The 22,718-nt window shown below is 46.4% G+C and overlaps 1 protein-coding gene across 1 annotated transcript in view; it reads left to right on the forward strand.

Annotated features, from left to right (window-relative positions):
- Window positions 1–1,576: 1,576 nt before the first annotated feature.
- LOC310767375 (protocadherin Fat 4-like) overlaps window positions 1,577–22,718 on the forward strand; it is a 39,426-nt gene continuing 18,284 nt past the window's right edge. The window contains exons 1-5 of the mRNA XM_083624245.1: window positions 1,577–4,447; window positions 6,002–8,428; window positions 9,479–11,995; window positions 12,625–14,799; window positions 18,822–18,880. Of these exons, the coding sequence (XP_083480371.1) occupies window positions 1,997–4,447; window positions 6,002–8,428; window positions 9,479–11,995; window positions 12,625–14,799; window positions 18,822–18,880 (9,629 nt within the window). The 5' untranslated portion in view covers window positions 1,577–1,996. The remainder of the gene's footprint in view (window positions 4,448–6,001; window positions 8,429–9,478; window positions 11,996–12,624; window positions 14,800–18,821; window positions 18,881–22,718) is intronic.

Below are 22,718 nucleotides of genomic sequence, written 5' to 3' on the forward strand. Positions count from 1 at the left end.
AAAAGATCCATGGAAATGTATCAGGCAGAAGTAGGAAATGCAGGTGTTGACGATTCCTATCCTCTCCAGGGCCTGTGACACAGAGAGATATTTAGAATCAGAGAAATTAACATTCCTTGGTTAGTAGAACAAGCAGCAGTTCCATCATCACTTACTTGTTAAGACTTTCTTGTCTGTTGATGTGAAGAGATCTGAACTTGCTACTTTGAAAAACACTGACCGGGAATTAAGGAAGTTGAGCATTGCTTGGTCCTGAAGGCTCTATATTGGAGCAACACCTTACTTAGTATGGCAATTCCGTATATAAGGGGACTCCGCCCAATGCAGCATTATGTGACTATTGGGAAGTCACAGCTGTGGTGAAAAGGAGGCTTGCTATAAAATAGAAGCTATAAGTTTAATGTTAAAATGAGGTGGACGTCTTTGCCATGGAACATATGATGGTGCACATTTTTTATGTCCCCAAATACCCAAAAGATTGTACCTTGGTCAAAACAAACTTTGTCCATGCCAGAGAGCATGTCTCTGCACATAGCAAGCAGCTCACTCCAGAGGCAGTGGAGCAGCAGTGATTGCCAGTATTCCCAGATGCCTGCGTTTAAAGCCATGGGCCGTGTTTCAAAACCAGGTTTTAGTCACAAATACTCCTCTGGACAGTGAAGACCAATCTAGCTAACAGAATAACAAATGCAATACGAACAACCTGTGATCATTGCCCTATATTATCTGCACAGTCCTCCTGGAGAAGAACCAGCACCGTAATGTCTGTTTCATTTCTACCATGAAATCTCACACACGGGAGGTGCCCAGCTTCTCATCCACACATGATGCCACTAGGAGCAAATCCAGGTGCTTCTAATGCACATAAGACAGAGGACACCACTTTTTCAACAGCAGTGTGCCTCATCTACCTCTTCACTGAAGCCTACCATGACAACATTCAGAAGGCATTGTCTACCTTTAGGGCAGAGAAAATACTTCTTTTCACAGATTTCTTTCATCTTTTCCAGGAAGTCCATGAATCTCCTTGACCTGACCCCTTCCCTAACTATTATCTTAGTTGTCTCCACTATGGAAGCTGTTTGTTGGGAACATCAGGGACCAGGTTCTTGCTCATAAAACTCTTTTTAACCTTGCTCCTCCTAACCTTTGACTCCAGAGGCTTAAAAATTTCCTTTGTGATGTCATGGTTTATTCTGTTTTGTGCACTGGCTGCAAAACTCCTGAAATTCAGGAAAGGAAATATGGAGAGACTCTTAGTATACTCCATTTGGAGAACAAAGGCCATAGTGGGAGTGAGCTTTGAAGAGCTCTCCTGCATCGGTTATTGAATGCCATTCATTTAAAGGAAATTCAGGCAAACAATCAATGGGTCTTTTAATGTGATCTTATATCCAGCAAATGGCAGTATATCACTTAATTGTGCAGCCACTGGTGTTTGTTGCATTCTGTTTTTTAAAAAATCTGCAAAATATGCAGTTTGCTGGTTTAGCTTATAACCCCAACCATTCCAAACAAAGAGTGTTCATTATTGAATTTAAATGCTTGTGACATTCATTAATGAATTCAAAAGCTTGTAATGACATAGGATTTATTGTTCATATAATTATCTTGGGAAATCCAGTCACTGACAGCTGGCAAATGGGCTCCCAGCTCTTCTTCAACATTTGCACTGGCGCTTTAAGACCTCCCCCACCCCACTGCTGGAGCTGGGGAGGGGGAGAATGGGTGGTCCATTGCAAACAGCCAGGCGCTTCCTTGATTCCAGGAGCCCTGTATCTGCTTTGATGGACAACAAAGCTCCTCCCCTCTTGATTCCGATACGGACTAGGCACCGCCGCTGTTTTCTGTGGAAGAAAAACAGAGAAAAGATGCAGATGGTGCGCCGCTTTCTCATCCCTTGCGCGATCTAACTCGGGATTCTGTGTTTCCTTGGCTGTGCTGGAATCAGAGAGGACAGAGGTCCAGCAAAGGAAGACGAAATTTTGGCGACATTATGCTGTCTCTGGAAGAAAGACTACTCCTGCCATGGCAAGTAAGAGCTTTGCTTTTGGTTTCTGTCTCTCTCCAGAGTGCTGGAGAGATGACCCAGCTCCGTTATTCGATTCCTGAGGAGTTAGCTCCTGGGGCCTTTGTTGGGGATGTGGCTAAAGACTTGGGTCTAGATGCTGCCCGGGTGGTCTCCCGACAGCTGCAGATCATGGCTGGCTCTGCTGAAAAGTACTTCGAAGCCAAGGTGCCAAATGGTGTCTTGGTCGTGAAAGAACGGCTGGACCGAGAGCAGCTTTGTGGGCCCAGCTTACACTGCCTGCTCTATCTGGAGCTCCTACTTGCAAACCCAACAGCCTCCCATCGTGTGGAAGTTGAGCTCTTGGATGTGAATGACAACGACCCAGTTTTTCTTACCAGTCTCACCCATTTGGAGATAGCAGAGTCTGCAATGCCAGGAGCCCGCTTCCCCCTGGAAAGTGCTGAAGATTTGGACATTGGCATGAATGCAGTCAGCACCTACCAGCTGAGTCCACGTGGACAATTCAGCCTCAGTGTTAAGTCACATAAAGGCGGCAGCAAACCTGAGCTGGTGTTAGAGAAGGCGTTAGATAGAGAACAGCAGCAGCACTACCCCCTGGTGCTTACAGCCCTGGATGGAGGAGTTCCTGCTAAATCCGGGACAGCAAAGATTCTTGTGTCAGTCATAGACGCCAATGACAATCCACCTGTCTTTAACCAGTCGGTGTACAAAGTTAGCCTTCTAGAAAATGCCCCAGTGGGGGCCCTTGTGATACATTTACAAGCTACAGACAATGATGAGGGGGCAAATGGGAAAGTTTCCTACTCCTTCAGCAGCCACACTCCACAGAAAATCCGGAAAATGTTCAGCCTTAATGAGGAGACTGGGGAGATAAGAGTCCTGGGAAGTGTGGATTATGAAGATGACACGTTATATGAAATTGATGTGAGGGCCAAAGACCAAGGGTCACCTTCCATGGATGCACACTGCAACATCTTAGTGGAGGTAGTGGATGTGAATGACAATGAGCCTATCATTAGGTTCACTTCCCTCACCACCACCATACCAGAAGATGCTCCCCCAGGTACCACAGCAGGGCTCCTCAGAGTCAGTGATGCAGATTCTGGGGGAAATGGAGAAGTACAGCTTCATCTCCCTGCAGATGTCCCCTTCCAGATTGTACCTTCCTTTAAGAACCACTACTCTTTGATCACCAGTGGCCCCCTAGATCGGGAGGAAATCTCACAGTACAAAGTTATGATCACAGCTACGGATTCTGGTTCTCCACCTCTCTCCAGTCAAAGAAACTTCCTTGTAAATATATCTGACCTGAACGATAACCCACCCCACTTCTCACAGCCTGCATATGAGACCCTCGTAACTGAGAACAATGCTCTGGGGCTGCCAATCATTTCTATATCTGCCTTTGACCCTGATCTGGGGCAGAACTCACACCTGTCTTATTCGTTAGTGGAGCATATCATAAATGGAATGCCCATTTCCTCCTATGTCTATGTTATGGAGAACGGTACTATCTACAGTGGCTGCTCATTTGACTATGAGCAAACCCAGCAACTGGTTTTCCAGATTCAAGCTAAGGATAATGGTTCTCCTCCACTCTGTGCCAACGTGACTGTCTCCATCTTCATCATAGACCAGAATGATAATGCTCCTCTCGTTGTATACCCTGTAACCAAGAAGGGGGTCCTAGCCCAGCAGCCAGTCCCTTTTTCTGCACAAGGAGGTTACCTGGTAACCAAAGTCACAGCTGTGGATGCAGACTCTGGGCAGAATGCATGGGTTTCTTATAAGCTGCAGCAAGCCACAGACCCAAGCCTTTTCCAAGTCTCAGCGTTCACAGGAGAGATCCGAACCGTCCGAGCCCTCCTGGAACAAGACGCCCCTTCCCAAGAGTTGGTTGTTGAGATCTTGGACAATGGGAAGCCACCTCTGTCTGCCACAGCCACTCTGATTCTTCATCTAGAGCATGAGCATGAGTTGGGCACAGCAGACCTCAGAGATTCCAGCATGGAACAAGAAGGGCTATCTCACCTGACCTTGCAACTCATTATTGCTCTGATCACCATCTCAGGACTTTCTGCTCTGGCCTTTGTGTTTTTAGCTATGAAGTGTCTTAACAGATTGAAAGGAAGACACTCAGATGTGGGTTGGACCAGCGACCTGAAGGGTAGGAACTCTATTCCTGTGGGAGGACACTTTGACACGTTCTCAGTACGCTTGAGGCAGGAGGAAAAAATGGAATTCCCTACAGCCTTCATTGGGGGAGATGTTGTTTCTCCTTTTACCCTCCTAAGGCCTGGCCAGACCCACTTTTCGGAAGGGAGGAATTTCAGGATAGCTACACCAGTCACTCAGCAGGATATCAACAGCACAGGCACACTTCTGGCCTGCAGCCTTTCCCAAGAGCCAAACGAGGTGAGGCATGAAATACTGTTCTATAACTATGTCGTGTAGCACCCTGTGATTCTGTAACAGTCTCCAGGGATAGAGGTCACAGATGCAATGGCAATGTCAGGCAGCCTTTGTGTTAAGGTGGTCAGTTTGTAAATTAAAAAGCATTTTGTTGGATTTGAGATTCTTCAAGGAGATAGGCTGTTTTAGAAGAAGCTTGGGAAGATTAGCAGTTGTTCACCCTGTGGATATTTGGCAAGAAGTAATGCTTTTAAACTACTGGTACTTAGATTTAGGTTAACAAGCAGCAAAAAGTTTCTAACCGAAAAAATAAATCCAGCAGTTAAATGATTTTCCAGGGGAGGTTGTCAAATATTTGTTTTTCTGATGTTTTTGAAAGCTTGGTGGAAAGAGGGGAAAGAAAAAGTGCTAAGGATCATAAGTCGGGAGTACATCAAGAATGAGGCACCCCATCTTAAGAAAAATGGTCCACTCACTGAGTCCATCACAGTTCTGTGAATCTGTACTTGGGTGTCTCATTATTGGAAAGTGCCTTAACACCACAGCTTAAAAACTACTTGGTATGTGGGTCCCTGACATTCAAAGCCACACCATGGTCTTTGGGTTACAATGGTTCTACTTAGAAATACTGCTGCATTGATTGTGGTGTTCTAATTTTGGAAAGGCCAATGAATAGAGCTGGGAGGCCTTAAGCAATTTTGAAGATTGTGCATTCTTCACTGTGTGGTGGAGGTTCCCATGTCTGCATTTGAAAATGAACATTCTGAAAGGGTCTGTTTTGCCTTGGTAATGACTAAGAGTTTTAAATGCATTTATTGAAGCTGCGTTGCAAAATGCTAAAGCACTTTCTGTGAGAGTTTCTCCCTATCTTTCCTCTTTTCGACTGTAACAAATACCTTTTTCACTGCAAGTGAAAAATCAGACCAGTTGTTCGCCAGAGAGACTATGATTCTGTATCCCCTACAGCTGAGAGTTTGTCTTTTGTTCAGATGAGATGGAATGAATCTAGCTAATGTGAACAATGAGGATTTGTACCGTTCATGCTTCCCGGACGTGCTGTTTCCTTGAGAACAAGAATCTGAGCTGCTAAACTTAGCTGCCAAAACCAGTGGCAAACCAGCCTCTTGGTTACATTTAGGGTTGAGGTATGGGGGTGATCAGTCCTGGTCTCCCAACTTCATGTGCTGCAGCAGCTTTAAGAGTGTAGGTGGACTTGTCACTGGTGGAGAGTGGATGGAGCTGTCATCTAGTCAGGTGCTGATCCAGATTTTGGGGGGAGGGGGGATCAGCTCTTTCTGCCTTGACTTTCCTCCTCCGTAGCTATGGCTGTAATTCAGCTTCCCTCCCCCAATCCACCCCCTCAACTCTCTGACTAACATTCTGTTGCTGCAGCTAGGCAAGCTCAAAAGCTACTTTAACTCATTTGGAAGGAAATACCGAGGGATTTAAAAAACAGCATTCATCCAGGTCCTGGAGCCTCCTCATCCCTGGGATATCACAAAGACTCCTTCTGGAAGGGGACTTTTTTCTGAAATGGAGCCACATTTGTCCCGGCAGCCCTCTTTCAAATGGCAAGTACTGGGTTTGTTTTTGCTGTTCAGCCGGGCGTTGGTTACAGGACAGATCCACTATTCCGTGGTGGAGGAATCGGAGCTGGGCACCGTGGTGGGAAAGGTGGCTCAGGACTTGGGCTTAACGGTGGCAGACCTTTCCCGTCGCAGGCTGAGGCTGGGCTCTGAGGAGAGCAAGAGGTACTTTGCAGTTAACTTGGCCAACGGTGCTCTGATAGTGAATGAAAAGATAGACCGAGAGACCCTGTGTGGAGCAAGCTCGGGGTGCATTTTGCCAGTCCAAGTAGTCATAGAAAATCCCTTGGAGCTCTTTCACCTGGAGGTAGAGATCCTGGACTTAAATGACAATTCCCCCGGTTTTCTCACTCCCAAGCTTGTGCTGAGGATAGCAGAGTCTGCCGCCACAGGGTCTCGCTTTCCACTGGAGAGCGCTCATGATGCGGACGTGGGGACCAATGCAGTCAGTGTCTACCGACTCAGCCCCAACCCCCACTTCTCACTTAATGTAAAGAATGTGAACGATGGCAAGCTTTTACCTGAGCTGGTGCTAGAGCAACCTTTGGACCGAGAGCAACAATCGGAACACCAGCTCATCCTGACTGCCTGTGATGGGGGGGATCCTGTACTGTCAGGAACAGCTCTGATCACCATTGTGGTCCTGGATAATAATGATAATGAGCCTGCATTTGACCTTCCTTTGTACAAGATAAGATTTTCGGAGAACATCCCTGTAGGCTCTTTGCTTTTCAGACTTAATGCAACTGACCCTGATGCAGGTTCTAATGGGGAAATACAGTATTCCTTTGGAATCCACACACCTGATTCCATCCAGAAGTTGTTTGGCTTGGATCCCCACACAGGTGAGATCCGTGTCCAAGGAGTTGTGGATTTCGAAGAATCTCATTTTTATGAGCTTCATGTAAGGGCCAGGGACAAGGGCATTCCTCAAATGGAAGGCCATTGTGTAATCCAAATGGAAGTCGAAGATGAGAACGACCACCCCCCAGAGGTTCTCCTTACCTCTCTGGTAAACCCCGTGCCAGAAAACACCCCTTTAGAGACAGTGGTAGGGCTTTTCAATGTGCGAGACCAAGATTCAGGTGCCAATGGAAAGGTGAGCTTACAAATATCACCAAACTTGCCCTTTAAAATTAAATCTTTTGAAAACCACTATTCTTTGATTACCTCTGAGAAGCTGGATAGAGAAACAGTTTCTCGATACACTATCAAGTTGACGGCCCAAGATTCAGGGTCTCCACCTCTAACCACAGATGTCACCATCTTGCTGAACATTTCAGATGTTAATGACAATGCCCCGTACTTCTCTCAGCCCTTCTACAACTCCTTCTTGAAGGAGAACAATCCACCTGGCTCTCTGCTGTGCACTGTGGTGGCCTCTGATCCTGATGAGGGGGACAATTCCCGGCTCACGTACTCAGTGGCAGGAAGCCCAATTCAAGATGCTCCAGTCTCTTCTTTCATTTACGTCAACCCAGACAATGGGAATGTCTATGCCCAGCACTCCTTTGACTATGAAATGCTGCAGGTGCTGCAAATCCCCATCATGGTGCATGATGCTGGGTCACCCCAACTGAGCTCCAGTGTCACTGTCTACCTCTTCATAATGGATCAGAATGATAACACGCCTGTTGTTTTGCACCCAGTGACTGGTCGGGAACTGTCTGCAATCCAGAGGATCCCTCAATCTGCATCGGCAGGCTATGTGGTCACCAAAGTCACTGCAGTGGATGCAGACTCTGGCCACAACGCCTGGCTTTCTTACTCCTTGCTTTCCCAGTCTACTGACCCCTCCTTGTTCCGAGTGGCTCCCTACACTGGGGAAATTTGGACTGTTCGGGAGTTCCAGGAAACAGATCTCCCGGCACAGAAAATCCTTGTACTAGTGAAGGACAATGGAGAACCACCTTTGTCTACCACCGTCACCATCGTGGTCTCATTGGAGGATAAAGTAACTGAGGAAAGGCCCCAGTCTCGTGATTTCCTGACTCACCCCAAAGAAAAATCTGACCTGACCCTCTATCTGATTATTGCGCTGGTGGCAGTTAGCATTGTGTCCCTCGTTACGTTCATAATCTTGTCTGCGAAATGCTTTCGGAATAAAAAAGCCAGGGGTTCTTCTTGCTGCAGCCTGAGTGGTGCTCCTGCCAGGGATGTTTTCAAACAATCCAGCCCTAAGCTTCAACTGAACTCAGATGGCACATTGAAATACATGGAGGTCACACTCAGGCCCACAGACTCCCAGAGCCAGTGCTATAGAACCAGCTATTCTCCCGGCTCGGACAGAAGTGATTTCACCTTTATGCGGCCTGTGGATTATCCTCAACCAAGTACTCTGACGAGAGACTTTGACACTTTCTTATCTCGTACTGATACACTGAACCATCCCAGGCAGGTGAGGTGGAATTTTGTCCTTTTTCTCCTTTCCCACATGAATCTGGTGTCTCCAGTAACACTTTGAAACTTGACTGAGGGCTGATTCACCAGTTATCAGAATAGGGTGGGGCCTCCTTCTTCATAACTTAACCCTGCACCACATAGTCATAACGCCTTGGGAAAGAGAGAGCAGGAGAGTGGGGAAAATTACACTGATTTCTTCCCACAAACTGCTGCCTTTTAATGAGAGAAAGTGGGTAGGGGAGCAGGGGCTGGAACTAGGATGTGAATAATAAGAAAATGATAATTTAAAATCATCCTTCAAATGCTGCCTGTCACAAAGTTAGCTTTTTGTATTTTTGCAACTGCTAAGTTCCCTCCGCCCCCGTACAATTAGATTTCTTTCTCTAAGAAAAACCAATCACTCCCTTGAGTTTTTACATTGAAAGGGTGGAGTCTAAGGCTTCTGAAATACCGGTAAATAAAGCTAGATATTAATTTGGTAGCCTAGAAATAACTAAAAGAGATTGATCTGGAAGCTTAGGATGGGGTAAGAGGAACTATTGTTTCCTAGAATTCATTGAATTGTCTTTGTTCATAAAAATGACAAATCAGCTGTTCTGTTGTGGATGTAATACGTGAGGAGTCAGTGTGCTTTTAGAGCAAACATTTCTTTGCAGCGTATGCTTCTAAGAGTCCTATAGCTAGCACAGAAGCCAAAACCAGACAAGATTTTGGGCTTTGTTTTCCATTGTCTGCCGTTTAGCCTGGTGTCTCTAGGTTAAAAACAGCAGGTTACGCGGTCCTTTTTCACACAGTAGCAACTTCCAGACTTGGATTGGTGCGTGTGTTGCTGTCCTGGGAAGGAGGCTGCTGATTGGATAAATAGAAAGGCAGTCTCAGCCAATGAGCAGGAGGTTAGCATTGAAGATCTGCGGTGTGTACCACTCCCCTCCTGTGTCAATCTCTCTCAAACCAAAACAATGAATGAGAGAGGTAAACACTGACCACAGACCCTTTTCCTCTCATATATTTCATATTTCTTCAAGATAGGTGGTGAATCCTCCAGAGGTTTAAAGAGATACTGCCTGCTATATTTAGCTCCTGTTTTGCAGTTTTAGAGCTTCCTGCTGTGGATTTCAGAAAGATGCTCAGAACAGAAAACTCTGCCTGGCGTTTGGGACTCGTGCATGCCTTTGCCTTCTGTCTGTTTCTGAGTGACTGTTTTGCACAGATCCGTTACTCTGTCCCAGAGGAACTCACTCGAGGAGCCTTTGTAGGAAATGTTGCTAAGGACTTAGGAATGGATGTGACAAAGCTTGCAGCTGCCAATCTGCAGGTGCTTTCTGATTCTGACTCCCAGTATTTCTCTGTGAATGTGAACACTGGAATCATAATAGTCAATGACAGAATAGACAGGGAGCAGCTCTGTGGGCAGAACCTGCGCTGTTTCTTGCATCTCAAACTTGCTATTGAAAACCCAGTGGAGTTCTATCGCATCGAAGTGGAGATTCTGGATATCAACGACAATGCGCCTGTGTTCTCAAGTAGCACAATATCTCTGCAGATCTATGAACTGGCTGCACTGGGTGCCCGTTTCCCCATCCCACACGCACAGGATTCAGATGTAGGAACTAACACTTTACAGACCTACCACCTCAGCGCCAATGAGAACTTCAACCTCAACGTGAAGGCACGTACAGATGGCACCAAATTCCCAGAGCTAGTACTGGAGAAACCCCTGGACAGGGAGCACATCGCTGTCCACCACTTGGTCCTGACAGCTGAAGATGGGGGCATATCCCCCAAATCTAGCGCTATTCGAATTGCTGTCCACATTCTGGATGCCAATGATAATCATCCGGTTTTTGACAAACCTACTTATTATACCCGCTTAGTAGAAAACTCTCCTCCAGGAACTCTGGTGATTAAGCTGAATGCAACAGACTTGGACGAAGGGCCGAATGGAGAGGTGCAGTATTCCCTCAGCAGCCATAACTCAGAAGCCTTGCGCAGGATATTTGCTATCAATGAGACTACGGGAGAGATCCGTGTCCAAGGGAGCCTGGATTTTGAAGAGGCTAATGTCTATGAGATCGAAGTGGAGGCTAAGGACATGGGCTCCCCTACTATGGAGGAACACTGCAGTGTTATGGTAGAAGTCACAGATGTCAACGACAATGCACCTGAAGTTATTCTCACCTCTTTCTCCAGCTCTATGGGTGAAGATGCGCCTCCTGGCACTGTGGTTGCTGTGATACATGTCAAGGATAGAGACTCTGGGGATCAAGGGAAAGTCCGGTGTGATCTGCCCAGAAACCTTCCTTTCAAACTTCGGAAAGACTTTGAGCACCAGTATTCCTTGCTCACAAGTGAGCAACTAGATCGTGAGAGCACTCCGCAATACAACGTCACCATCTATGCCTTTGACTTGGGGAATCCACCTCTTTCTGAGCACACCTCTTTCTCCATAACTCTGGCAGATGTCAATGACAACCCACCTCATTTTGACAGGCCATTTTATGAAGCCGTCATAGAAGAGAACAATCCAGTGGGGGTGGTACTGCTTAGAGTTTCTGCAACAGATTCTGATAAGGACCAGAACTCCCGTTTGTCTTATTCTGTTTTGGCGAGCCCAGGGCAAGGATTGATTGAGGACCTCACCTCTTATGTCTCCATCAACCCAACAAATGGAGATGTCTTTGCAGAAAGCCCTTTTGATTACGAGCACACGAATCATTTTCAGTTCCTGGTGGAGGCGTGTGATGGTGGCTCCCCTCCTCTCTGCAACAGAATCATGGTGCACATCTACCTCCTAGATCAGAATGACAATGCACCCTGGATTCGATTCCCCTTTACTGGGAAAGATTCTGTTGTACAGTTCAGAATTCCACGATCTACTGCAGCCAATGCCTTAATCACAAAAATTATGGCAGTGGACTTGGACTCTGGGCGAAATGCTTGGCTCTCTTACCATGTAGAGCAAGCCACAGACCCTGGTATTTTCAGCATGGCCCTCCGTAGCGGGGAGGTGAGGACTACACGAGCATTACAGGACATAGACAATCCTACCCAGGACCTTGTCCTGGTTGTCAAAGACTCAGGTGATCCTTCCTTGTCCACCTCAGTCACTGTGATGGTGCTCTTGGAGGAGAGCAGCCCTGAAACCTTTCTGGGGTTAACAGCTCACTCAGTGGAAACTGAGGGACCTCCCACATTGACTGTGTACCTTATCATCTCCTTGGCAGCAATTTCCACCATCTCGCTGATGGCTTTGGTGGCCTTGGGAGTTCGATGCCTCCGCCGTGATTCACGTGCAACATCTACCATCTTTGGATGCTGTGGAAGCAAAGCTGGTGGGCTTCAAGATGCTTCAGATCACGTGATGGGACATTGCCATTATCAGCTGAGCCCTGGAGATGCCATGATAGGAGTGCAAGTGGCCACTTCTGGACCCCCTGCCCGTGGATACAGATCCTGCTTTTCTCCTGTCTCAGACATTAGCGAATTTGTATTCATGAAACCTAATCTGACACTTAGGACAGCCTCTTGCAGCAATCTCACTGAACCCAGCTTCTTTGGCAAGGTGAGAATTTTCCATGTAGTGTCCCTATTTTGTTCCAGCCATGGCACCACCTTTCTTTTCTTTTGAGTTTCCCTGCACCTAGGAGAAGTGCCTGGGGTGGGGGTGAGGAATCAACGCGTGGTCTCAAGCATAGGCTGTGATACATTGCACCTATCTGCTCCAAAGCTTTGTGTGCCTAATTTTCCTCTCTTTCTTTATGAGCGGGGGGGGGGAGGGGGAGGGGATTGAAGTGAAGAGGTTGCAGGAGGGTAGAGTAGCCCCCTCCCCCCTCCTGGAGTTACAGCTGCCGTCAGCAGCTCGCCCTGTCTGCGTTCTGCACCTTCGGTTCCTGCTTTTCCACCAAAGGGGCATCAAGGGAGCTCTTCTGGCCAATGGCTCCCTTGGGTCAGCCCTCCAAATCTCTCTGCTGCGCTGGGAAAGGAATGGGAAGCGCAGGGAGGGAAAACTGGTGGCAAGAGAGATTGGGGAGGGGGGAGCAGCAGGGTGTGTGTGCGTTTCGGGGAAGGGGCTTCTCTGCTGCTGCCGCCGCCGCCGCCGCCGCCGAGGAGGGAATTGCCGCTTGTCTGTATCCATTTCACAGCCCCTTTTCTCTGCTGCTCCTTTTGCCAATGAGCTGCTGCTGATCCGAGCGCTTTAAAATCCCCCCGCTCCCCCCTCCCGCCTCTCCAGCTGCAGCCCGCGCCTTTCCGCTGCACAGCACCTCTCAGGTCACCCCGGAGCCTCCAGGAGCAGACCTGGGGGGCGGGGCGGGGGGCACCGGACTGCGGCGGGGTCCGGAGGCAGCAGCGGCCACCCCCGGGCTGGATACCTGGACCAGAGGCAGCCGCTGGAGACGGCCATCCTTGCGCGCAAAGGAGCCAGGCATGGGCGGCGGGCAGAGCTGGTCGTGGCAGCTGCTGGCGCTGGTGGCTGCCGCCTTGTCCCTGCCAGGGCTCATCCCCGCGCAGATTCGCTACTCCATCCCAGAGGACCGGGACCCAGGCTCTTCCGTGGGGAACGTGGCGAAGGACCTAGGCGTGGACGTGCGGAGCTTGTCCGCTCGCCGCCTGCAGCTGGTCAGCGACGGGATGCGCCACTACTTCCATGTCAACCTCGCCGACGGCATGTTGCTGGTCCACGAGAGGCTGGACCGCGAAGCTCTGTGCAGCTCCAGCCCCACGTGCTCCTTCCCTCTCCAGCTGGTGCTGGAGAACCCCCTGCAGCTCCACCGGGTGGAGGTGGAGATCCTGGACGTGAACGACAACGCCCCCAAGTTCCCGAAGGACAGGGTTTCCTTGGAAATCACCGAGGTGGCCAACCCGGGCACCCGCTTGCGCCTGGAAGCCGCCGAAGACCCGGACACGGGCTCCAACTCCATTGCCACCTATGAGCTTAGCCCAAGCGAACATTTTGCCTTGAGCATTAACGTCAGGGGGGACGGGGTCAAAATGCCCGAAATTGTGCTGGAGAAGCTTCTAGACAGGGAAAAAGCCGCTGTCCATCACTTAGTCCTGACAGCTCTGGATAGTGGGAATCCTGTTCAGTCTGGGACTGCCCAGGTGACAGTCCACGTCCTGGATGCAAATGACAACCCCCCTGTGTGTGACCCGCCAGTGTCCAAAGTTTATTTGGAGGAAAATGTCCAGGTGGGGACTGTCGTAACTAAGCTCAATGTTACGGACTTAGATGAAGGTCCCAATGGAGAGATGGAGTATTTCCTCAAAGCCAGCAACAGCGCACCTCTGAAGCTCCTTGACTTATTTAGCTTGGATCCCCAGACAGGGGAGATCAGGACCAAAGCTTTGCTGGACTACGAAGAAGCCAATGCTTACGAGATAGCTATCTACATAAAAGACAAGGGGTCCCCTGCCATGGAGGGTCACTGCAACATCAGAGTGGAACTTGTTGATGTCAATGACAACCGCCCAGAGATTATGCTGACCTCCCTCTCTAGCCCAGTGCAAGAAGATGCACCCACAGGAACAGTCATTGCCCTGATCCAAGCAAAGGACAACGACTCTGAGGAAAATGGGCAAGTCCACTTGGAGATTACCAGGCACATCCCGTTCAAACTGGTGTCTTCCTTTAAGGGACATTATTCACTGGTGACCAATGGGCCCCTGGACCGAGAGAAGGCTGCTGGATATAATATCACAATTAAAGCAACAGATTCTGGAATGCCTCAAAAATCCACCCACAAAAACATATTTATTCAAGTCTCAGATGTCAATGACAATGCACCCACTTTCTCCATCCCTTCATACACTGCCCATGTGGAGGAAAATACTTCCCCTGGGACTCTAGTTTTTTCTCTGTCAGCCTCAGATCCGGATGCAGGTGTCAACTCCAAGCTGTCTTATTCCATTGTGGACAATGGAAATCATGGCTTACCCATTTCGACCTATTTCCACATCAACCAAGAAAATGGCAGCATTTACACATCCAGGATGCTTGACTATGAGCAAGAGAAAGTCTTTCAAGTTGCAGTGGAGGTGAAGGATTCGGGTTTCCCACCCCTGAGCAGCACAGCCACTCTTCACTTGTTTGTTGTGGACCAGAACGACAACGCCCCGGTGATTGTGCACCCGCAAGTCTCCAAGGGCTCTGCCTTTCACCAGCCAGTTCTGCTCCCAGTGGAACCTGGATTCCTGGTGACCAAAGTGGTGGCTGTGGATGCTGACAGTGGCCACAATGCTTGGCTGTCCTATAGTTTGCTTCAGGACGCCAATGAAGCCACCCCGTTCAAAGTGGAACGCCACTCAGGAGAGATCCGGGCTGTTCGGGCATTGAGGGAGCCTGGGGTGTCCCACAGGTTGGTGATAGAAGTAAGAGACAATGGAGTGCCGTCTCTCTCAGCCTCACTGGTTCTTGTGATTTCCTCAGAGGATAATGCTGTGCAGGACTTTTCCAAGTCCTTGGACCTTCTCCCCAAATCACCTTCCAGAGCCCCCAGCCTAACTCTCTACCTTATCATCTCTCTTGTGGCCATCTCTCTGGTCTCTTGTGTAATGTTGGTTATTGTGGGGGCCAGGTGCTTCAGATCTGGCCTCTGTGTCCCCAGCTGGTTCATGTCACACTGCTGTAGTAAGAGGACAGACAGGAAATCCACCATAAATTTCACTGGGCGCCCACATCCCGAAGGCTTTATCAGATACCTTGAAGTGGGCGGAGCTGGAGCTCAGCACTACAAGTCTTGTCTCTCTCCAATGTCTGAACAGGGCGAATTCTTTTTTGTTAAACCTTTCAGTCATTCCACTACAGCAGAAAGCATGCTTGCCTTTGAGCAGGCAGGCAGTGTTTTGCAGAGTCCCTCTGATGGGGTAAGATACACTAAAGTGATTCTTAAAACATTTCTGCTTGCAATCCATAAATCCATATTTATCTACCATATTTATCTACCATAGACTTCCATCTGCTAGGTGTAAAGAGGTAAATGAGGTGTGTATGCATGTGTGTGTGTTGTGAAGGGTGACATCCCGGGGTTCCTTCATTTTGCAGCTTTTATGCTTTTTACAAGGTGCATGTAGGGCTTTCATTTCTTTCCATGCTACACTCTCTGCAACTGCCTCCCCCCCCCCGCCAGGATGTTCTATGGTAAATTGGGGTGAGAGGAGAATGCATGTGCAGTGGTTGCTCTTGACTGGGACTCCTGGGAATATGACTAAAGGGTGGTATAAAAATATTATAATAAAACAAATATATAGGGTGGTAATCCAACACATGCATCCCATCCGTGCAAGGATTTCTGCTTGTGAAATGGGGTCTGCCCCCTTCCCTCCCCCCATTCTTCCTCTCCACATGCTCCACAAACTCTCCCCAAATCTGCTCCAGAGAGTTGAGGAACCTCCAGACAGAGTTAGGTGGTGCACAGCAGGTGGGGCAGGGGGGAGGCAAGAGGCAAGGGGAGTCCTGTTTTGCAAGAGGAAACCCATCTGCTGATGGGATGTTTAGGTAGCCCTATGCTGGACATAAGGTCAGGTGGATCCACAGTCCTGTTTGGGTTGCTACTGTTGCTTGTCAGTTAGGCTTTTAAAAACTCGGTAGAATTATTATTATGCCACGCGTGTGCACAGCACTTTACAGAGTAAAGAAAAGCACAACCCATGGCCCTGCCACAAGAAGCTCTCGACCTAAATGTAGTCAGAGAAAAGGGGGAGGCAAGTTTAGCGAAGGATGAATGAGAGCAGATGCAGCTACAAACGAGCTCTGTTCCAGACCTTCTCTACATGTGCAGCAAACATTTGGGGAAGAAGCCAGATCTGAAAAGACTTTGACTCCACTCTCGTCTCAGCTGGAGAGGAAAGCCAGAGGTTTAAACCAAAGGCTTTATGGAAGAAGTTAGTTCTGAGCAGAGGTTCAAAGGAAGAGACTGAAATGGGACCACATGGGTGTATATGTTGAGGCATCTTTAGCTGCATCGTTTTGCACAGATGTGCTTAATGGATCCTTTAGCAAAAGAGCCTATGATGGTGATGATGGTGAGGATATGGGTCAAAAGGTGAGGGTTGCTGAATTCATTTTAAAAAGTACTCCCTACTCACCTCACTGCCACCATTATCAGAGTTCTGTAAAACTGTCAGGCAAATCCAGCTCTATCACCATCTTAAGGTAATATCGTGGAAAAACTGTGACGCCGCTGGTGTTACTTTGCCATTTTGAGCATCTTTTAATTTTGACATGTTGCGTCGGGGGTCTTCGCCCCAAAAGCAGCCTGCAAGCATTTAAAACAAGTATGTCCTATAAATACATGATTCTGTGACATCACAGTTACACTTAAGCAGCACCTTAGGGAAAACTTCTTATGACCATTCACTGGGACGTTCTCATGTGGAAGTCCCATTGAAGTGAATGGGCATTTCAGAAGTGTGCAGGAGGGCATCATCAAGCCCTTTCCATAAGAGTGGCAGGAGCTAAGAGTGACTGCAAATGAGACAGTATATTTTTAACTGAATTATTTGGATGTGTTATAATGTGAGTAATTGATACATTTTAAAATATAAATTAAAAAATTAAAAAACATATTTTTAAAAATGAAAATTTCCCATTGGGTTAACACAAGGGACAGGAAACAGCGAGCCCTTGGTGAAAGGGGCAGGCTCAGCTTATTTAAGAAAAAGCAACAATACAAAATTTACATATCAGTAATTTTAACAAACTGCTCTTACTTCATTTTTGCTTCTTTCCTGCTTCTAAATTTTGCTGGCGCTATGAAGATACTATGTGCAGAATGAATGCAGTATTTTGCAACACATGACACTCTGTTTTGCAATCCTTATCGTGCACAGCTTTCACATTCCAGCTTTTGCCACCTCGTAAAGAAATATAGCTGAAATTTGAGCTTTTTGAGACTTGGGGACAGGAACTTAACCATTTTAGGAATGTCTAAATCCACATTTAGAAACTTAAATAAACAGGTGCCATTTTCTAAACTTCAGAAAACCACAGGTTGTGTTTGGGGTTTTTTTTTTTTTAATTCAGTGTGTGCTGAAGATGCTCAAAATATATTTAAAGAACTGCCTGTATTTAGGTGTTTAAATTTAGGATTTAAGGTTTGATTATTGTAGCCTCTGGCTCTGCAAATTATAGAAGCAACTGAGGAAGTAAGTGTTCACAATGAATAACTCAAAGGAGGAGGCTTGTTTCTGCATATTTAGTCTGCACAGAAATATAATACATGCTATCTACTGTTATATATGATAATTTTACACATACACATACATAAATAGATTTATGAACTTGTTTAACTGACACCAGTAGTATATTTTAATCCTTTAGCTTTCACAGATCAATAATCAGTAAAGCTGGAACCCTCCTATTGCAGTAGGACACATTGTCTCAACCCTAGCTATGTCTACTCAGAAATGAGTCCTATTGAATTTAATTGGGCTTACTCTCAGGCAAGTGGGGTTTGGATTGCAGGCATATAGTTTTTTATTTGCAGGATCCTTGGAGTCCAGATTCACCTGAATCAATTCTAATTTTGACGTTGCTTGAATAAGATGTCGATTACACCCTTGTATCCTGATCTTAAAACATGTTTATCCATTTTGTTTAAGGAAAAAACACATAAACAACGGTTCGGGTGCAAATCTCTCTAATGGTGTGGAATATTATTACTGAAGGATTAATGGAGGAGACTGACAGGATATCTGGAGTTTTGCAGCATGCATCAACCACAGTGTGTCTTTCAGCTGTGATCACAAAGAGCCATTCAGACATGCTGCTCATAGTGGCATTTTATGTACTCCTTTATTTACAAAATGTCCATTGTTCTAATAATACAACAATGTGGGTGGAAAGTAATACACGGCTCAGTCTATTCTGATATAGTGTCTTCTGTTGCACCTTCAAAGAAATCATTATTGTTGTGGGAAATGGAATTTTTAATCTCAGTGGGCGAAAAAGATTGCAAAGCTCCAAAGATCAAAGGAAACAGAAGACATTAAATCAAAGCCCTAACACTGACCTGTTTCAGAAAAGATTATAAATTAGGAAATTCTATTAGCTTTTCAGATGTTGGTATTCTCTCAGTACCAATTAATTCTGTTCTTCTCCCCCCCCCAAAAAAAAATTATTCCTGATGTTCTCTGGTGTTTTCTGGTTTAAATGATGCCCCTTCAAGCTTATTTCATGCTTCATTTATTCATGGATAGTTTCTGATTGTCTTATCTTCTGCAAAATTATTTAGATTATTTTCTTATCATGTTAACCAATCACGCTTCTTTAGAAGTATTTCGGAACATATAATGATGTTCTCTGCTTGTGTGTGCATGTGTGTGTATATTTTATAGCTGAGCTTCATTTTAGGAATAGAAGCATTAAACCTCTCTTTGTGTTTCTCTTGCAGCAAGCACAACCTAACACAGACTGGCGTTTCTCTCAGGCCCAGAGACCAGGAACCAGTGGGTGAGTTATTTATTTTCTCATCTTCTGGAAAGCTGTTCCAAAGTTCCAGCTATGGATTTTCATTCTGTGCTGTTGTGGAAATGCACTGAATATATGGATGCATAGCTGAGGCAGCAGCAGCCTGATCTTTCTCTGATCTTTCAGCTGTTCTGCCACAATTTCTATAATACATCGTGCTAAAAAAAATCGAAAAGGGTTGTGTGAGTTTGAGTCTATGTTATCTCACACTTCAGTTTTCCATATGCAGTGAATGAACCAACCTATGGATTAAGGCAGGAATAGGGAATCCATGGTCCTCCAGATGTGTCCAGACTACAGCTCCTATCATCCCTGACTGTTGACCACCCTGGCTGAGACTGATGGGAGTTGGAGTCCAACAACATCTGGAGGGTCACAGATACCCTATCCTTGGGTTAAGGCATATTCCTGAGCTTCTTGTTGTACTGGTTGTCTGGTTCTATCTATTGTTACCAAAAAAGAAGAAGCTGAGTTGTAAATAAATGAGAGAATTAAATGACTTACCAACAATCTCTTGTCAAGCTATTAAGTAAATCCAACTGAGCTGAATTGGTTATTATTAAAATAGGGTTGCCAGTTGGCCAAAAAAGAAAGCTCTCACTCTGTGCCTCTGCAAAAGTCATCAAGTGGTAGTATGGAGCAAGGTGTTTCACCATTAATTTGCTGCAGAACAAATTGCAGTTAAAGGGGCTGGCCAAAACTTGGAATACACAGTCATGTAGATTGGAGGAGGATGCTGGATGATGAAAACATGGTCTGGTAGCACTTTCTGCCTCCCTCAGATAATGAATATCTGAGATAGCTGGAGAAAGCCAGCAGCACCCCAAACCACAGACAACCACGCTAGAATGAAGCAACACCTTGAAAACTCCTTGACATTGTCGTCATGTGATAAAGTTGGGCTCTAGCCTGCAAAGGATTCTGCCTTTAACAAACACAATAGCTTTTAAAGGTGCCACAGGACTGACTCCTTTTGTAGGTTTTGCTTCCCTCTATGGACCCGACACACTTCTAGTTCTGAAAACTGTCCTCTTATTAATCAAGGATGTCAAGTTCAATATTGTCCAGAATAAATTGAATATATAGAATATGAATAGCCTTGGGGTGTTGTAACAAATGAACAAAAATCCCAAAGGAAAGAGTGGTGACAATACAGCAGCTTTGTAAATAGAAGCTGTTATCCCCTTATTGAAAGTTGCATGGTGAGTCTGTGACTCAGGTGACTGTAATTGATTGATTTAGCAAAATTTATATACTGCTTGTTTATAAATAAAACTTCTAAGCGGTTTACAAAAAATATTATTATTTATTTAATTTCTATACCCACAGTGCCTCTGTCTTGCCAGGATTCGAGCTCAGTTTATTTTCCCTCATGTAGTCCACCATTGTATTCAGGCCTGCATGACCTCCCGATTCAGATGTTTTCAAAAAATAGACCTGAGCATCGTCAGTATACGAATGGCATCCTGCCCCCAAACTCCTAATGACTACTCCCAGTGGTTTCATAGGACTGGGGATAAAACTGTGGCCTGTGGCATAACTGCCAGGGAGCCAAAAAGCACTTTTCCAGTGCTCCTTTCTGGACTTGGTCCCATAGGAGGGACCAGGACAACTGTAGTAGAGTGCCCCCAGATCTCCACTTCACAGAGCCAGTCCAGGAGGATTCCATAGTCCAGAGGTTTTCATAGTCCAGTGTGCCGTGGCACCCCAGGGTGCCTTGAATGATGGTCAGGGGTGCTGTGGCCAACACTGGCCTCTGTCCCTCTTTCTTTCTTTCCCTCCCTCCTCTGATGCCTTCTCAAGTTTCAGCCTCCCAAAGATTTGCACAGCTGTTTGTTGCAGCAGCCCTGGCTATAAGCCCTGCAGGTGAATGGTGCCTCTGGGAGACACCTCTCTTTGGGGCAGGGAAACCAGGGGTGGCAGGAGAGGAGACGGGAGAGGAGAACAGGTTGAGAGGAGGAACAGCTCTGCAGGCAAAGGGTGACACAACGGGGCTCCTGAGCCCCACAGGGGTGCTGCAGAAAGAATGTGGTTGGTCAAGGGAGTCGTGGACTACAAAAGGTTGAAAACCTCTGCCATAGTCAATGGTATTGAAAGCTGCAGAAATACTGAGAAGTGGGAGCAAAGTTGCACTGCTCTCATCCCATTCTCTTTGGAGTGCCCCTGTACACCTCCATCCATAGGCGCTGGCTCCTGAGGGCTGAGGCACTTTGCCCCCCCCCCAAATAAATGTTTGGGTTTTCTGCAGATTGATGTTTGTTCTGATTAAACAGTAAGCAACGGGTTTTCCTGGGGAAAACAGCAGGACCAAAAAAACCTCTCTGACACTTGAAATCATGAGACAAAGGGAAGTGCAGATGGACCCTGAGCCACAAATGTCTTAACTCTAGAACCAGGCACTTGTTTTTCAAGTTGCCAATAGCAGGGTTGTGTACTTTTAAAAAAGGTTTCTGCTCCAGTGTCTTTTACTAGGGTAATCAGAAGCTTTTAAAAGAAAGCTGATGTAGAGCCATGGCAAAGAGACAGAGTGCTGACTCAGGAAGGCCCTGGTTCAAATGTCACCTCTGCCATGAAGTCATAATAAGGTAGCCCCAGGCAAGCCAGCCTTGCTCTCATCCTCTGCCTTCCCAAACACTGCCACTGCAATCTGGAGGCTAACACTTACATCAAAAGTGTTTACATCAAAACAGTGCAGGTGGAGCACTGGTACAGATGTTTCTTATCTCTGCCCCTACTCTTTGTACCTTTAACATCAGCCTGACATGGAGAAATATCTGGCATAAATATTCATGGTGGGGTGAGCTTTACCAGTTGTGGTCACCCTAGTACCTTGTACCCAATTACATTGAAAGAAGTAACTTGGGCCATTAAAAATACTAATTATGGCAACATGCCTACTTTTGTCATTCAGAAAACTCTTTAGTAACAGATGTTTAAGCATCTATTGGCCAATTGAACTTGACAGTCCTTTGATTGCGAAACCAACAATGGAGACACACCTGTCCCTGAGCAGAGTTTTTTAGAACTTCCAGGAGCAGGAGACATACAAAGCGGATTTACTGGATATACATTCTGATATATTCTTATTTTGCTTAGGGAATTGACACAAGAAAGCTGGTGTCCACCAGAGTTGTGTTGCACCCGCTGCCTACCCAGTTCATAAAAATACTGCAAATTGGATAAATCACCTGGCTGTTTTTAATAATAATAATATCCTACAAAATATGGAATATATTAAAGAGGTAGCTTAGGGTAAAAAATGGAGGCACGTAATGCCTGCATCTGAATAGATCTGAGATGCTTGTCCCCGCAGGCTTCTGCAAACTGAACTGCAGCTGTACAAGCAGGAATACATTATGCGAAACCTTTTGCTCTCATCACCACATCTGCATAATTGGGGAAAGTGCCAGTAGTTGAAACTTTTCCCAGTTGCACAGATGCCTAATGAGAGGGAAAGGCTTCACTTGCAGAAATCTCCTTACACACCTGTTAAAGGCTCAGAAAATCTGCCAGAAAATGTTGGCTACTCCAATCCAGAATGCAGTAAATATACTGTACTGTAGTAAAATAGGTCACTGAGTGTTTGATAAAGGGCTTTTTGTTCCTAGATTAGAAGCAACATCATCATAGAAGGCAGCATTCTTCAGCCCTCAAGGAAAAGCTCAGTTTGAGCTTCCTGGTTGTCCAGACTTGCTGCTGCTGCTGCAGCAGAGCTGCCAACTTTTCAGCCAGTCCCTTTAGCTCTTCCTTAACCATTTGAGCTACAGCAGTGAACAGGTGATTTGCTCCATGGCATGGAAAGCTTCACTTCTGATTTCTT

This window comes from Podarcis filfolensis, assembly GCF_964270895.1.
Source record: "Podarcis filfolensis genome assembly, chromosome: 7".
NCBI classification, from domain to species: domain Eukaryota; kingdom Metazoa; phylum Chordata; class Lepidosauria; order Squamata; family Lacertidae; genus Podarcis; species Podarcis filfolensis.